The sequence below is a fragment of the Eptatretus burgeri genome, chromosome 18, assembly GCF_056783735.1.
Source record: "Eptatretus burgeri isolate ZD-2024b chromosome 18, Ebu_testis_v1, whole genome shotgun sequence".
Taxonomy (NCBI): domain Eukaryota; kingdom Metazoa; phylum Chordata; class Myxini; order Myxiniformes; family Myxinidae; genus Eptatretus; species Eptatretus burgeri.
In genome coordinates this window covers 7,000,492-7,017,286 of record NC_140978.1, presented here as the reverse complement: position 1 = coordinate 7,017,286, position 16,795 = coordinate 7,000,492, and the positions used below count along the sequence as shown (strand labels likewise).

The window sequence follows — 16,795 nt, the reverse complement described above, 5'->3', positions numbered from 1 at the left end:
TGAAGTGGTTGAATGTTTGCGAATATAATCAATCACCATCCACCTTTTGCGTCATTCGTTGCAACAACAACTTGAGCTCGCTAGGCTGAGCTACACGGCTCGATGATGCCCTATTCAAGCAACCTTCTTATTTCTGACTCGATGAAATGGCTATCTGGTGCTCTGTACTTTGTGGACCAAGCAGCATTGGGCTTGCAATTCGGAGTGAGATTGGCAGAGTGGTGGTGAAGGGATGGAGAGGGTAGCAAACGCACAAACAGAGAGCGGTTGTTTGTCTCCCCCAAACTGCACAATCAGCCCTCATGTTTCATGAAATTCTGGCTGAGAATGACATCACTACAAAGATCAGGTAAGATGGAAAATCGAACATCACGATATGTACTGCCCCAAAGCTCGAGGTTCACTAAACAATGACTAGTTATTCTAGTTGACAACGACGTGGAAGCCATTGACACTCCGCTTGACCCAGGGTGTAAACAAAGTTTGTATGCATTAACCAGCCTCTGACACAAAACTTTCCGAGCTCCCAGTGTCCAAAAGTGCTCTATACTTGTTACCGTGCACAAGCACGTTAACTGTTGCTTTAGATAGGGTTTCTACTAATGCGGTGGACATTGCAGCTAGATTTGGGGCGTGGAGCATGGCAGCATCCCCAAGTCCAGTCGACCTACAAACCTTAGCAAAATGGCCTGTTTTCTGGCACTTATTGCACACATCCCGTGCGGGACAGACTCGACGATGGTGTCAAAAAATCCCACAGAAAAATCATTTCTGTTGCTTTCCAGCTTGGTGGGAGCTTGACACACGGAACAGCATCGGCGAACGTAGCTCTCTAGATCTTCATCTATATATATATATATATATATATATATATATATATATATATATATATATATATATACACATATACATACACATATATACATATACATACACATATATACATACATATATATATATATATATATATATATATATATATATATATATATATATATATATATATATATATATATATATACATATATACATATATACATATATACATATATACATATATACATATATACATATATAAATATATAAATATACAAATATACAAATATACACAGACACATAAACACACACACACATACATACATACATACAGTGTTGTACCTTTGAACCTCCACCACGTCAGCGTGATGACGTCAGAAGCGCTTACATTTTGAAAACCACGACATCACGTAGGTGGCGTGGTCTCACTCAGTTTCAGAGTTCCCTCTCGCTTATTAATTTCCTTTGTATTTCTTCCCCGTCGCCTTGTTGTTTGGTTTTGTCTTGCAAAATGAACTTTCTCAGGGGGGTCATGGGGGCGCAGGCCACCGGGCCTCAACCCTCGGGAGCAGAAACGGTAAGTGCCACGTAAGACGCTGGTATCGGGGATTTCAATCGGCTCTCGGCTAGCTGCTTTCCCCGCGATCGGTGCACTTCCGGGCCGTGCGACAGCGAGCCAAGGCCGTGGGCTCATCGAGGGGCCTAGTGTGAGGCCTACTCAGCTGTTGACGTGTCCGACAGATGGACGCTGCGCATACACATCCAGCTTGATGCCAACGTGTCCTAACGTAACACTGACACACCAAGCTCGCCGTGATATTACTATCGGCTCATCTTTGCAGGCCGTTCACTTTATTTATTTATTATATTGATGAGAACCTTTGACGTGTGATTGATGGAGAAGCATCCCACTGGAAAATAAAAAAAAATAAACATTATAAAGTTCCTCGAACCATTCGACCGACGTTGTTATCCGTTGTTTATACGTCCTTGAAAATCACGATAAAGTAATTTAAAACGCACTTACAGAACGTGCGGGTACAATATTGTACGTTCGCTATGAATTTAGGAACCTTGGCACGATGTGCGAGGTTGGTTTTTTGTGTGTTTGCACCGTTAATGAGCGAACAGCTGCTTAAAACTCGAGGGGGAGCACTCAGGAGAGTGCAAAACCTCCGCCGCCAATACTGCTGGGTCATTCAAGTGAACCTTGTATCTTATTCATTAAATATGACGTCAACAGTGCTGACAGTTGTAGTTCTTTTCTCCAACATTTTTTTTTGGGGGAGGGGGTTGGAAATCACTTATAACATGTAGAAATGCAAAAAAAAGAAATCGAAACTTTGTTGAAAAAAAAGTTGCAAAATTTTTTTTTTGGGCGGGGGGTGGGGGCAGGGGTTGGAAATCACTTAAAACATGTAGAAATGCAAAAAAAAGAAATCGAAATTTTGTTGAAAAAAAAGTTGCAAAAATTTTTTTTGGGGGAGGGGGGGTGGAAATCACTTAAAACATGTAGAAATGCAAAAAAAAAATTCAAATATTTTTTCAAAATGGCCGCCATAGCGGCCATATTGGATTTTGGACCAGGTCCAAAATTTAATGGCATGATCCTTGGACCATACGTAACCCCCCCACCAAGTTTTGTCGAAATCCGTTGAGGAGTTTTTCCGTAATACTGTTCACAAACAAACAAACAGAAAGGGGTGAAAACAGTAACCTCCATCCATCTTCGAAGATGGCGGAGGTTAATGATGATCTACCGGATTCCACCGAACACCCAGAATTTAGATCGTGACTCTCAGACAACTCCGAAAGGTCACGGGTCACTTAGAGGACCATGAATCGCCAGTAATTCGATCGCGTGGGGTAGGGTTAATTGCCAAGCTTCAATATCCCTAAGTACCCACGCGGCAAAGCTAGCGGGGAATTCACACCCTTGACGGAACTCGAGCGGGACGAGCCGTTACCGTGCCCGAACCGTGTGTAACCCGAGTGGATGGTTACCGAGGCCCGTCGGTCCAAATGAACAAGTTACTGCCTCGCTATTTCTCAATACGCACCGTGCTAAGCCAATAAAAGAAATGACAGGGAACGAGCTGGGACATTCAACACTAGGGAAACTTATTACAATAATAATCGGGGTGGGAAGCACGTAAGGGCAGAGTTATCCGAATATCAGACAGGCAATATACAGTGAGCAAAAACACTTAACAATTCTACTTAAGAGACTATGGCCCACACACTTATACACACTCAGAAGAAACGGACCCCGTAGGGTCTTTATTGAAGGCTTCCAGCTCGAGGAAAGGTGAGCTGGAGACCAGAGCCTGTGCTTGGACCTGTCCACCTCGTGCGGACTTCGATGATCTGGCTCAGTGGCGGGACTCAAACCTGCAGCTTTCACGTGGCATCAAGGACTAAGGCACCAGGAGTGGAGCGGCAGACGCCAGCACGATCCGGACGGCAAAAACAAGCGAGGAGGTGGCGAGGCAGGCAAAGCAAGTGATTCTCCTCAGTCTCCGACACACAACCAGGCTCCGACGCCAACACGAACATGAACACGAACCAACTCCTAAAGGGAGCCTGGTCTTTTTATCCGCTCCCTGAGCAGGGCGGAGCCTCGGTGTCAGACGCTTGGTTGGACAGGGATCAGGTGTGTTGACGTGCTGTTCGCTCCTGATTGGACAGGGATCAGGTGTGTTGACACGCTGTAAAAACTCTAACTCAGTGGTTCCCAACCTTTTTTCTGTCATTTCCCCCTGCACCCAATTCAACCATCCAGATTTCCCCCTTCATGTGTATGAGAGAAAGAACAGTTAAAACACACCGAGACTATTTACTAATTTATTTTTCAAATGCACTAACACAGCTAACATTAAATTGTATTGAATAAGAACACAGCATTTTAGTGTGACTTCTGGCATTATTTGCCGTTCACGAGTCCTTCAATGTCTGGGGGAGTTATGGAGAGCGCACAGCGAAGATCCGCCTCCACCTCCAACTTGTTGCGTGCCTTTGTTTTGAGGTGTACCAGTGCCGAAAATCCTGTCTCACACAGGTAGGTGGAAGAAAACTGGACCAATATCCGCAGAGCATTGGTCGCAAGAAGCGGGTAGGTTCCTCGGACTTGGGTCCAAAACTCTTCCAGTTCCATATTCTGGAAGGCATCCTTCGCTGTAGAGTCGTTTTTCAAGTCCAGGAACTCTTCCTGCCACGCTTCTGGCACATCATCAACGTTCCTCTGAAATGGGTCTCTGATAAGCTTGTTCTCGTTGCTCTCGTTTGTGATCCCCGGGAAGTAATACTTGAATTCTTCCTCCAAGCCTTCGAGGTGTTGTTTGATATCCTCGGCTATTGGATCAGGCAGACCATCCTCCATATCCTCCACACATCCGTTCAGAGCGAGGAATGAGGAAAAACTTCCACTCCCCGCTCTTTTCTTCCACAGTTCCAGTTTAGCCACGAAAGCTCTGATCTTGTCCGACTGAAAAAGAATGTTGGTCCCTTTGCCTTGCAGTTTCCTGTTGAGCTCGTTCAATGCACTGAAAATATCGGACAAGTAGGACAGCCGCACACGGAAAAACTCACCCTTCAACGCCTCTAGAAGCACAACATTCTCTTGGGCCCGAAGGAAGGCTACCACCTCATCAAACAATTCCAGGACTCGCTGCAACATGTTTCCCTTTGAGAGCCACCTCACCTGAGTATGAAACAGCAACGATTCGTGGTCGGCTTCCATGCCTTCACAGAGCCGACGGAACAGCCGAGTGTTCAGAGCGGAACCCTTGATAAAGTTGACGACTTTGATGACAGTCTCGAGATGCTGCTTGAAGTTCTTGGGGAGAGTTCTCGAAGCAAGCACCTCTTTGTGGATCAGACAGTGTGTCGATTCCACTGCCGGATTCTTTTGCTTGACGAGCGTGACGAACCCCGATCAAGAGCCGAGCATGGCTGGGGCACCATCCGTGCACACCCCAACCAGAGACTCCCAGCTAATGTTGCTGTCTTCGAAAAAGTCATTGATAAGGTCCATCACATCCTGAGCTTTGGTCGTGGTCTGGAGAGGTTTGCAGAAGAGGAATTCTTCTGCAATTCCTTTTTCGGTGGTACAACGAACAAAGACCAACAGCTGGGACAGATTCGCAACATCTGTCGATTCGTCGAGTTGAATCGAAAAAAACTGTGACCCTCGAACCTTCTGAACAACTTGGTTCTTGATGCTCTCAGCCATATCATTGATCCGTGACCGAATGGTGTTGTTTGAAAGGGAAATCTGGTTCATCTTGTTGTGGGCAGCCTCACCAAGGACCAACTTCACGCACTGCAGCATACAGGGCTTCACCAATGTTTCACCAATTGTGTGTGGTTTCTTCTCCCTCGCAATCTTGTACGAGACTTCGTATGACGCTTTCACAATAGCGTCCGTTTGCTGACGAAACGTTCCAGTTGAGTCCAGTCTCATCTTCTTCAGATAATTTTGTTTCAGCTTGAAGTATTCACGATCCTTGTTCTGTAGTTCGGGATGGCATCCTTGAAGGTGTTGCTTCATCTGGAATGGCTTCATGCTACCATTCCCCAAGGTCTTTGTGCAGATGACACATTGTGGCAGATGTTCCCCGTTATTCACAACGAACGTAAAACCGAAGTCTAGATATGCTTCTGAATATATCCGTTTTTTCGACATGATCACTTGCGGACCTGAAAAGAACAAGACAGATCATATTAAGACATGTAATAGAAAAGAACAAACTAAAAAAGAAGAAAGAAAATAAAACATAAGAATGAAAGCGGGTAAAGTTCAGGAAACGGGTACTCCTGAGAAGAGAAGAACAGAAGGCTATTACTGGAAATTATTTTCTAATTATTTTCTGATAATTTCCAGAATTTTAATTCCAGACTAGAATTTCCCCCTGAAACACCCAAATTTCCCCCATCATAGCTAACAAGGGACGGGACCCATGGGGGAAATTTCCCCCCCGGTTGGGAACCCGTGCTCTAACTGAACAGCAAGGGGAGCCTGGTAAAGTGCTAGTTCAGTGGAGGAGTTGTGAATGGGAATGGCAGGGTGGTTGGTTTGTCGGATCTAAGGATTTAAAGACCTAACTATAAAACAACTTCGCAGCACACGTACACTTAATTACCCATTAAACAAGGGACGGGACCCGAACTAGAAACACATTCTTACCGATATAACTGATCTATAAGGACTCTGGCTGTTGTGTGCGAAGGGTTCCAGATTCGTAACACATTATCCTAATGAACTCAGGAGATCATGACTATCATTTTTGTGTATCACATTCCAAACAGGAAAGCTCCATTATAACTTTACAAAAAACATGATGCACACACACACACACACACACACACACACACACACACACACACACACACACACACACACACACACACACACACACACACACACACACACACACACACGTCTATTATTTATAGTGGATTACATGCATTGCAGTACAATAATGTTATTGAGCTTTTTGTGCTTTAAAATTTTTATTTATTTATCATGTTAAGTATTGCCATCATAGCTAATAGAGTGTCAACAGATTGGAGGAAAGTTTGGCTGGTGAATGATACAACGACAGTAACCACTAATGTGGACCAATAATTTTTTCAGTATTGATGCAATCTTTTATCAAAAACCTGATGGATCACCCATATATATGTAAGAGCTTTACAAGCATCTTCTGTGTACCATGGATCGCTATCCTCAATGACAGCTGTTACGATGGTCATGTGTTGGATACCAGTCTTTGACATCACCATTTTGGACCTTATTCCATTGGAAAGATCGCAATGCTTGAAGCCGAAGGAGCCCACAACTACATATGCACAAATATTGCAAAAACTTTCCTAGCAGAAATAAAAGGAGTTAAAAGTTGAAATATTATTATTTTGTATACAGCCTGCTGGTACTCATTTTGCCAACCTCAGATGGATGACAGGCCAAGTCAACCCACCTGGTGTTGCTTAATGGTGGGACGGGCTCAAACTCAAGGCTATAATATTTTAAGCCAGTCACCTTAACCGTTAAGCCAACACCAGGTTTAAAGTTGAAATAATAGGAAGTTATGAAAACGGTGTAATGACAGAAGAAGATGTCGAAAGAATTGCAAAGAGTATTCTCTTTTGCAGAACTTTTCTGTCATGAGCATATTGACACTAAAATGGAAGGATGAAAGGAGAGATGGGGAGCTCTTCAAACGATCAATGACAGCATCTCTTTCGAGATAGGATGCAAGCCAGCATTTTAAAGCACCATTGTTGTACTAGTTTCTACCTGAGTCACTTTATTCGCAAGATGAAATAAGCTTTAAAAGGCAAGCCCTTTGTTTGAGCCCTTGTACTGTTGACTTTGAGCCTGATGTTGGCTTAGTGGTTAGGGTGGCGGCTTGGGATCCTAGGGTCCTGAGTTCAAGCCCCGTTGGCCACTGAATTAAATACACCAGGAGGTTGACTCAGCCTGTCATCCTTCCAAGGTCGGCAAAATGAGCACCAGTGTGCTGGTAAGAGGGACACTGCATCAGCGGCATAGCCGCGTCCCAACCAATGATGCAACCAGCAGCCACAGGATGCATTCGATAGAGAGACTGTTGACTCCACTTCACATCAAGGGTACTTTTCGCAAATGTTTCATTTGTATACCAACATATCATTAAGTGATCTCAGACTGGATTGACTGATTGAGAGGGAGGGGTAGGGGGAAGAGGAGGGAGGAAAAGAGAAGGTGGGAAGACCCATGTGAATTTGCATGTTTCTGAGTTATGTTGATTCCACACTAACTTTGTCTTTTGTTTTCATCCTCACAACTCACCACATCTCTCACCTTCTAACTAATCACCTCCACCCATTACCTGCTCTGTTCTATCATCCACAACTTTCTCTCCATCGCCACATGCTTTGTCATCACTAGGTACAGAAGCTGTGTGACCGCGTTTCCTCTTCAACTCTCCTTGATGATCGACGTGATGCTGTACGTGCTCTCAAAGCCCTATCTAAGGTGTGTGCTGGTATCCTAATCTTTTTTTGCAGGATGTGGTTGCATAAATTGTGTTGCAATCTTTGTGATTGATGTTTTCAGTAAAGTTAAACTCTGGTTGAAGTGTTTTTTGAGTACTGAAGGTGTCCTATGGACTTCCTACAAAAATAAGTAATCTTCTTTTTGTACAGAAATATCGCGTGGAAGTCGGGACACAGGGAATGCAATATCTGCTCGGTGTCTTGGAAACAGATAGGTTGGTATTTGTGAAATGAAATCTTCCATGTAATTTGACAGAACGGTGGTTTGTGATTTACCTCCCACACTGCATCAACCCCCTTTGATGAATATAGTTTATTAAAATGATGTCTGTGTAGATGGAGTAATGCATGCTATAAAGCATCCATAAAATGCATTCGGCTCAAACTTGCTTTCTACAAAATTAACTCACGACCTCTTGAGCAATTTCAACGACAACTTTTCATTCCATTTAGAGATCTTGAAAATTACTGTTCAAAATCAAATATTCTTCCTCTTTAACAGCCACAGTTGTTCCCACGTTCTTGTGGGGTTGGCCGGGGGAAGCTTGGCCCAAGTCTTTCATGAACTGACTTTCATGTTCGATTAAGATTACGGCAAGAATTTAGAACTTGTTCATTGTGCTGGTGATAGCTCGCATACTCTTCGCAAAGGACACCATGCAATCTTTAGCATCCACAAACTAATGCTGGCAAACGGAACACCAGCTTAACTTCCATCTGAGGGATGGCATATACATTGATGGATCACCCTATCTGTGAAATGCCAGGATGACAGTCTATATCTGGGCTGAGATTCAAACCCAGGTTAGACACCTTAGGGGTGAGTGTGCTTACCTCTTGGCAATCCTACCAGCTTTTCAAAGTTGAATCTAATAAAGCTAAATTTTTCATTCATACGTAGCTTTTTCAATATCTTTTAATCCGACATTGTTCTTGCCAGAAGCCTCAATGTTGTGCGCAAAAAGGCATTTTCATGCAGAAATGCGATGATGAATAAACGTTGTTTGAAGTAGCCAGTCCAGAAGGTAAGATTTCCGTTCTCATTGATTATAAGAGGTTGCGAAATACAATAGTCCCACCAATATCATGGGGGTTAGGTTCCTGGAACATGCCGTGATAGTTAAAGTCGCGATCGTGGAAACCAAGGGCCAATGGGAAGAGGGGGGGTTCGGTTCCTGGGCTTCGAGAAAATATTGAGGAACATCGACGGCAGCCAGAAATAAACGCATTACAATTTAAATAAACATGTATACAGTACCAGTCAAAAGTTTGGACACACCGACTCATTCAAAGGTTTTTCTTTATTTTTCCGATTTTCTACATTGTAAAATAATAGTGAAGACATCACGTGTGTCCAATCTATGAAATATCCCATATGGAATTACGTAGTAACCAAAAAAGTGTTAAACAAATCAAAATATAGTTTATATTTTAGATTCATCAAAGTGGCCACCCTTTGCCTTGATGACAGCTTTGCACATTCTTGGCATTCTCTCAACCAGCTTCATGAGGTAGTCACTTGGAATGCTTTTCCAACAGTCTTGAAGGAGTTCCCATACATGCTGAGCACTTGTTGGCTGCCTTTCATTCACTCTGTGGTCCAGCTCATCCCAAACCATCTCAATTGGGTTTAGGTCAGGTGATTGTGGGGGCCAGGTCATGTGATGCAGCATTACATCACTTTTCTTGGTCACATAGCCCTTACACAGCCTGGAGGTGTGTTTTGGGTCATTGTCCTGTTGAAAAACAAATGATGGTCCCACTAATCGCAAACCACATGGGATGGTGTATCGCTGCAGAATGCTGTGGTAGCCATGCAGGTCAAGTCTGCCTTGAATTCCAAATATATCGCTAACAGTGTCACCAGAAAATCACCCCCACACCATCACACCTCCTCCTCCATGCTTTACGGTGGGAACCGCACATGCAGAGATCATCTGTTCACCTTCTCTGCATCTCACAAAGACACGGCGGTTGGAACTATAAATCTCAAATGTGGACTCGTCACACCAAAGGACATATTTCCACTGGTCTAATGTCCATTGCTGGTGGTTCTTGGCCCGAGCAAGTCTCTTTTTCTTAATGGTCTCCTTCAGTAGTGGTTTCTTTGCAGCAATTCAACCATGAAGGCTTGATTCACACAGTTTCCTCTGAACAGTAGATGTTGAGATGTGTCTGTTACGTGAACTCTGTGAAGCATTTACTTGGGCTGTAATTTGAGGTGCAGTTAATTGGTGATTTCTGAGGCTGGTCACTCTAATAAACTTATCCTCTGCAGTAGAGGTAATTCTGGGTCTTCATTTCCTGTGGCAGTTCTCATGAGAGCCAGTTTAATCATTGCGCTTGATGGTTTTTGTGACTGCACTTAAAGAAACTTTCAAAGTTCTTGAAATTTTCAGGATTGACTGACCTTCATGTCTCAAAGTAATGATGGACTGTCGTTTCTCTTTGCCGAGTTCAGGTCTTGCCATAATATGTACTACTACAGTACAGACATAATAGTCTTTTACCAAATAGGGCTGTTTACTGTATACCCACCATACCTTGTCACAATACAACTGATTGGCTCAAATGCATTAAGAAGGAAAGAAATTCCACAAATTAACTTTTAACAAGGCACACCTGTTAATGGAAAAGCATTCCAGGTGACGACCTCACGAAGCTGGTTGAGAGAATGCCTAGAGTGTGCAAAGCTGTCATCAAGCCAAAGGGTGGCTACTTTGAAGAATCTAAAATATATTTTGATTTGTTTAACACTTTTTGGTTACAACATAATTCCATGTGTAATTTAATAGTTTTGATGTCTTCACTATTATTCTACAATGTTGAAAATATAGAAAAACCATTGAATGAGAAGGTGTGTCCAAACTTTTGATTGGTTGTGTGTGTGTGTGTGTGTGTGTGTGTGTGTGTGTGTGTGTGTGTGTGTGTGTGTGTGTGTGTGTGTGTGTGTGTGTGTGTGTGTGTGTGTGTGTGTGTGTGTGTAGGTATATACATATATACATATATCTTCTTCTTCTTCTTTCGGCTGCTCCCGTTCGGGGTCGCCACAGCGGATCATCCGTATTATCCGCATCGTGATTTGGCACAGGTTTTACGCCAGATTCCTGACGCAACCCTGGTCGCCTCTTACGACACAGGGATATGGTACACCTATTTTAACTGGGGTATACACCAGCCCAGTATACTGGTACTCACTTTGCCGACCTCGGAAGGATGACAGGCTGAGTCAACCCCCTGGTGTATTAATTCAGTGGCCCAACGGGGCTTGAACTCAGGACCTTTTGGATCCCAAGCCGCTGCCCTAACCACTGCGCCAACACCAGGCATATATATATATATATATATATATATATATATATATATATATATATATATATATATATATATATATATATATATATATATATATATATATATATATATATATATATATATATATATATATATAGTTACGGCCACGGGTACCGAGTGTATTATGAGGGGGTTCAATCCCCGCTCGTCCTTGAAAGAGCCGGACGTGGGGCCACCGCTCACAATTAACTTAGTGGTACGGTGGGTTGCTTCAGAACCAGGAACACCAACCAGTTAACCACGAGTTCCAGTGTCCACCGTGTAATTATGCCGTTTAACTTGAGGTTACGTGGTTACCTGAACGGGAGTGCGCCCTTGTAAAAGCACCAATCTTATCTTGATTAGATCTTAATTAGGACGGCCAAGGGTTTAACCGCTGGTGCGTGCCGACTATTATTGGTCAAGTCGTGTGGTAATTACCTCCGAGTCTATCTTGGTTCAGACAATGCTGGATCAATGGAAGGAAAGGACAAGCACGGACAGGTTGGAACGTCAACAAATACTTTAGTAATAAGAAAGTAAATAAATAAAAAGAACTTTTTATTTACATGAGGTAAAAATAAATAAATTCCAAATCGATCAAAATGATCGCAAGCAAATAAATAATTAATCAAGCAAAATCAATAAAAGTGATAGGAAAAGAGACAAAGAGCAGATGCTTATCGGGGATTGACTTACTTAACAACTAAACACAGACAAGGAAACCCAGAAGATCATTGGGGGGGGGGGCGAACAAACCATCTCGCTTACCAAAGATAAGTCGTCCGTCAAACAAAAACGTCCTGAAATTTGTAAGCGTGCCTTGTCCGTTTCCAGCACCCAGCCTTGCTGTGCACCCACTCGCGAACAGGCTTGAATGACAGTCGACGTCACCCCAAAGAAACAAGTACGCCAAGAGCGTCCGTCTAGAACGACAAAGCAGCCGTCTGACTGGAACGCCGAAGCAGCCGTCTGACTGGAACGACGAAACAGCCGTCTGACTGGAACGACGAAGCAGCCGTCTGACTGGAACGACGAAGCAGCCGTCTGACTGGAACGATGAAGCAGCCGTCTGACTGGAACGATGAAGCAGCCGTCTGACTGGAACGATGAAGCAGCCGTCTGACTGGAACGATGAAGCAGCCGTCTGACTGGAACGATGAAGCAGCCGTCTGACTGGAACGATGAAGCAGCCGTCTGACTGGAACGATTAAGCAGCCGTCTGACTGGAACGATGAAGCAGCCGTCTGACTGGAACCGACGAAGCAGCCATTTGACTGGAACGATGAACAACCCGTGCGCGCGTCCCGCACACACACACCAAGAACGGACCTCTCCCTTTTTTTTATAGGCGGTTCGTCTCGTTGGCACAGACTCCTCCTAATTCCACCCCACCCCGCTTGCGCACAGTCACCGTGACAACCCGTACATCCCACGATTATTCCTCGCTCAGGATGCCAGGTCTCTGGTGCTGAACGAACGGCAAAAAGCAACCATTTGTCAGAATTACCGAGCACAAACGTGAAGCGCTCATAAAACGTCAACAACAATTATTACCGACATGAACAGGAGCCAGTTAGCGTCCATAAAGCTGCTGGATGGGGTGTCAACGTTGCTGAAAAAGGCGTGCGTCGGCATCGGTGAAAAACGGGTATCTCGCGTGCATGAATGTGTCTGTCGTAAAGAGAAAAAGCTTTCCATAAGAGAGGGGATCTATTCTTTACCCTTCTCAATGCATCACATTTAGAATCCCACCAGACATGGGGACAAGTCTATCCTGGACGTGCATTTAGGGAAATAACTACCTGAGGACCTGGATGTTTGTATGCATTCATCAGATCGGATTCTGAAATCCGTAACAATATATATGCAGCATGTTAACATTGAAATAAACCTGAACATACAATAAATACAGTGTAAATGAAACAAAAACACAAGAGTGTTACCTTTTAAATTTACTAGTGTGTGCCCTTGTGTGCGTGGCTGTACGTGCTGTACTACCTCATGAAGCTGGTACGTGTAAAATTAATAATAAGAATAAGAATAATAATAAATAAATAAACCACACAGGCCGTTTCTTCGCTCTCGCGTACCCGTACGTGCGTGACCTGGAAGTTCGATATTATTCGCAGTTACCATTATTCGCAATTTATTTTTAATACCCAATTATTCAATTAGCGCCAACGTATTTTACCTTTTCGCAATGTCGTGGCAAGGAAAAACAAAAAGAGAAGAGAAGAGAGAGAAAAAATTTACTTCCTGGTTCGGAGCATACCAGCACTCTGATGTTCCCGAAATTTATACACCGTCTAATATGAAAACGATCATAACTTGGGCCATTGTGTTTATAAATGCGCATAAGAAATCGAGAAATTATTAGAATACACGAAGTCATCACTATCCGGAAGTCCGTACGTTGTAACCCGTAATGGAGAACGCGGCTGAGGATCTCTTCCACAACGGCCACGCCTACGCAGCAACGTGTTCTGTCATTGGTAACTAAATGGCGCCCTTTCCCCATCGGCCACGCCTACGCAGCAACGTGTCCTGTCATTGGTTTGGTAAATAAATGGCCGTAACTTGGGAACCACTTGTCCGATTAACATCAAACCTTGAAAAGGTCCATACTCAGGTTCCCAGCAATATACCTGGTAAGTTTCAAATAGATCGGACCAGTGGTTGTCGAGAAACAGCGGACACACACACACACACACACACACACACACACACACACACACACACACACACACACACACACACACACACACACACACACACACCTGGAATTATAGATAGATTACAAAACAGTGAGGTGGTTGAGGATAACAACATGAGTAATTGCACTGTACTCTGCCATAAATAGAAAACACAAAACTTCGCTTTGGATGATGATGTGAGAGTGGGGAGTGTTGAACGGGGGAAGAGTGAATGGGGAGTAGGGAAGGCAATTGGAAAAGCAACATTAGCTTTACGACAAAGTCACCTGCAGCATTGCCACAATGGAGAAGGGTAACACTTAATCACCTTTCCTTGAATCCCGATCTTCCCTACTTGAACAGGAAGCTGAAAGGTACAGAATCCTCTCCCAGAATAACCCCGGCTCGTCTGTGTTAAAAAAAAAAACAACCTGCACCTCGATTTGTTTCATGAGCTGCAGTTGAAAATGTGTGTTTGAGAATGATGCATTAGAACGGTGATCCGAGGTTGGGTGTTAGAAGTTGAGGGTTTGGGAATGAGGTTCGAATATGGAGTTGGCAAATGAAGGTTTGGGAGTGAGGTTCGAGTACGTGGTTGGAAAATTAAGGTCTGGGAATGAGGTTTGATTATGCAGTTGGATCACGAATTTTTGGGAATGAGGTTTGAATACGGAGTTGGAAAATGAAGGTTTGGGAATGAGGTTCAAATACGGAGTTGGAAAATGAAGCTTTGGGAATGAGGTTTGAAGACAGTTGGAAAACTAGAGGGGGAGCACTCGGTAGAGTGCAAAACTTCCGCCGCCAATACTGCTGGGTCACTTAAGTGAACCTGATATCCTATTCATTGTAAGTCAAAACAGATCAGACTCTACTGAACCATGATTGAATAAACTAATCTAGATCGACGCGCATGTACAAATGCCAAAAAAATCGAAATTTTTTTGAAAAAAAAGTTGCAAATTTTTTTTTTTTTTCTCGAACAAATTTTTTTTGGGCTGGAAATCACTTAAAACATGTAGAAATGCAAAAACACAAATTAAAATATTTTTTCAAAATGGCCGCCATATTGGACTTTGGACCAAGTCCAAAATCTAATGGCATGATCCTTGGACCATACCTAATCCCCCCACCAAGTTTCGTCGAAATCAGTGCAGGAGTTTTTCCGTAATACTGTTCCCAAACAAACAAACAAACAAACAAACAGACAGGGGTGAAAACAGTAACCTCTGTCCATCTTCGATGGTGGAGGTGAATGAAGTTTTGGGAACGAGGTTCGAATACGGAGTTGGAAAATGAAGGTTTAGGAATGAGGTTTGAAGGATAACGAAGGTTTGGGAATGAGGAAGAGTACAATGGGGAAAGGTTCTACCAACAATCATTGACCCCTTAATAGCGGACCGTACAGATGCTGCATTTTCTCCTCGAGCCAACTGATCTCAAACTTGATCTTTTCGCCCAACCTCATAACCTTTCTCTGCCTTTTGCCACATCTAACGTTGCCCATCGCATTATGTTTGGGCTCATTAAACGGTGCATGAGAAACACCACAAGGCTCGTAATGAGAGATAATCGTACAGGCACGGGATGGAAATGATGACTCGTCTCAGCTCAAAAACCGTAATTGGTCAAAATGAAACACAGTACCGTGATAACGAAATTGGAATACAATAGGTTGCCAGTGATTGGTCAATACCCGTGATATTAGAACCCGTGATATTGAGGGTTTACTGATAGGCGTTTTGATTGATGATGCAGTAATCGTTCAACTCATTTCCATGCTCATCATGTCAGTCGAAGTGATGTGTGAGCATTTTTAATTTTCCTGTGATCAGGAAATTGTCTGAATAGTTTTGTCTGATTGAGTGATGAGAACGATACAAACGGATAGAAAAATTGTTTCCAGTGCCTTTCTGTGATTTGATACATGCATGGCACACACCGCTCAAGACTGCAAAGGAACTATGTATGACATTAACTTGTTATTTTCAGTCCATTATGATTCCTTTCCATTCCTCTTGGTGATTGGACATTATCCATTTCAGTTATTAAATGTACCATTGACAGAAAGCAGAATACACGGCTGACAGTTGGGCATTCGCGCATTTACGTTTCCTGTTATAGAAGTTGCTGGTCCAAACAGAACACTTGCTGGGTCAAAGGACTCAGAGATGAGGAGGACATTGGGATCATACTCTGTGCAGAGCGTTGGTGCTGCTTTAGCAGTCTCATTGGCTATTGGGCACAACCCTAGATGGGTCGCCACTCCGCCACAGTATATCAGCATGCTGGCACTCATTTTGCCGACCTCGGAAGGATGACAGGCCGAGTTAACCCCACCTGGTATTAATTCAACAGCCGAGTGGGATTTGAATTCAGGACCCTAGGATCCAAAGCCCGCCACCCTAACCAGTAAGCCAACACCAGGCATAAGGACTCAGAACCAGCACTTAAATATGTCATTGCAAATTTAACATTAGCCTTAACATATCTTTTGTGAGCTACACAATTTCAGAATTGTTTTGTAAAAGTTTAAGAATTTTTGTTTAAAAATAAAAGAAACACAGTGCATGACTAACCCTGATATTTTTCTAACTTATTTATATACGTAGGTCTGACACGGAAATTATTGGCTTTGCTTTGGACACCCTCAACAACATCATCAGCAATGATGTCCAGGAGGATGAAGGTGAGTTGGGAATGATGAGGATTTTAAACTGCCAAGCATTTAATTGTTTTTGGAAGCAGCATACCTTGATTTATGCTCAACTTAAAAAACAAACAAACATTTTTCTGCCACAAGGACTGCAAAATATATTTAACCACAAAGGCGATAAGAAATTACCCAAATTCCTGTCCTTTTGTAATCACACACAGTGCATGGCAGTTGGTTGATATTAATGTTCTTTTGTTAC

At 43.2% G+C, this 16,795-nt stretch overlaps 1 protein-coding gene across 4 annotated transcripts in view; it reads left to right on the top strand.

The window, feature by feature from the left end:
• Window positions 1-1,209: 1,209 nt before the first annotated feature.
• USO1 (USO1 vesicle transport factor) overlaps window positions 1,210-16,795 on the top strand; it is a 55,992-nt gene continuing 40,406 nt past the window's right edge. For 2 of the 4 annotated variants that reach the window (XM_085864233.1, XM_085864232.1), the window contains exons 1-4: window positions 1,210-1,393; window positions 7,748-7,834; window positions 8,005-8,069; window positions 16,493-16,569. In XM_085864233.1, coding sequence (XP_085720359.1) covers window positions 1,328-1,393; window positions 7,748-7,834; window positions 8,005-8,069; window positions 16,493-16,569 — 295 coding nt within the window. In that variant the 5' untranslated portion in view covers window positions 1,210-1,327. Of the gene's footprint in view, window positions 1,394-7,747; window positions 7,835-8,004; window positions 8,070-16,492; window positions 16,570-16,795 lie in introns of those variants that run through there. The other 2 variants (XM_085864235.1, XM_085864234.1) reach the window with 2 other exon arrangements.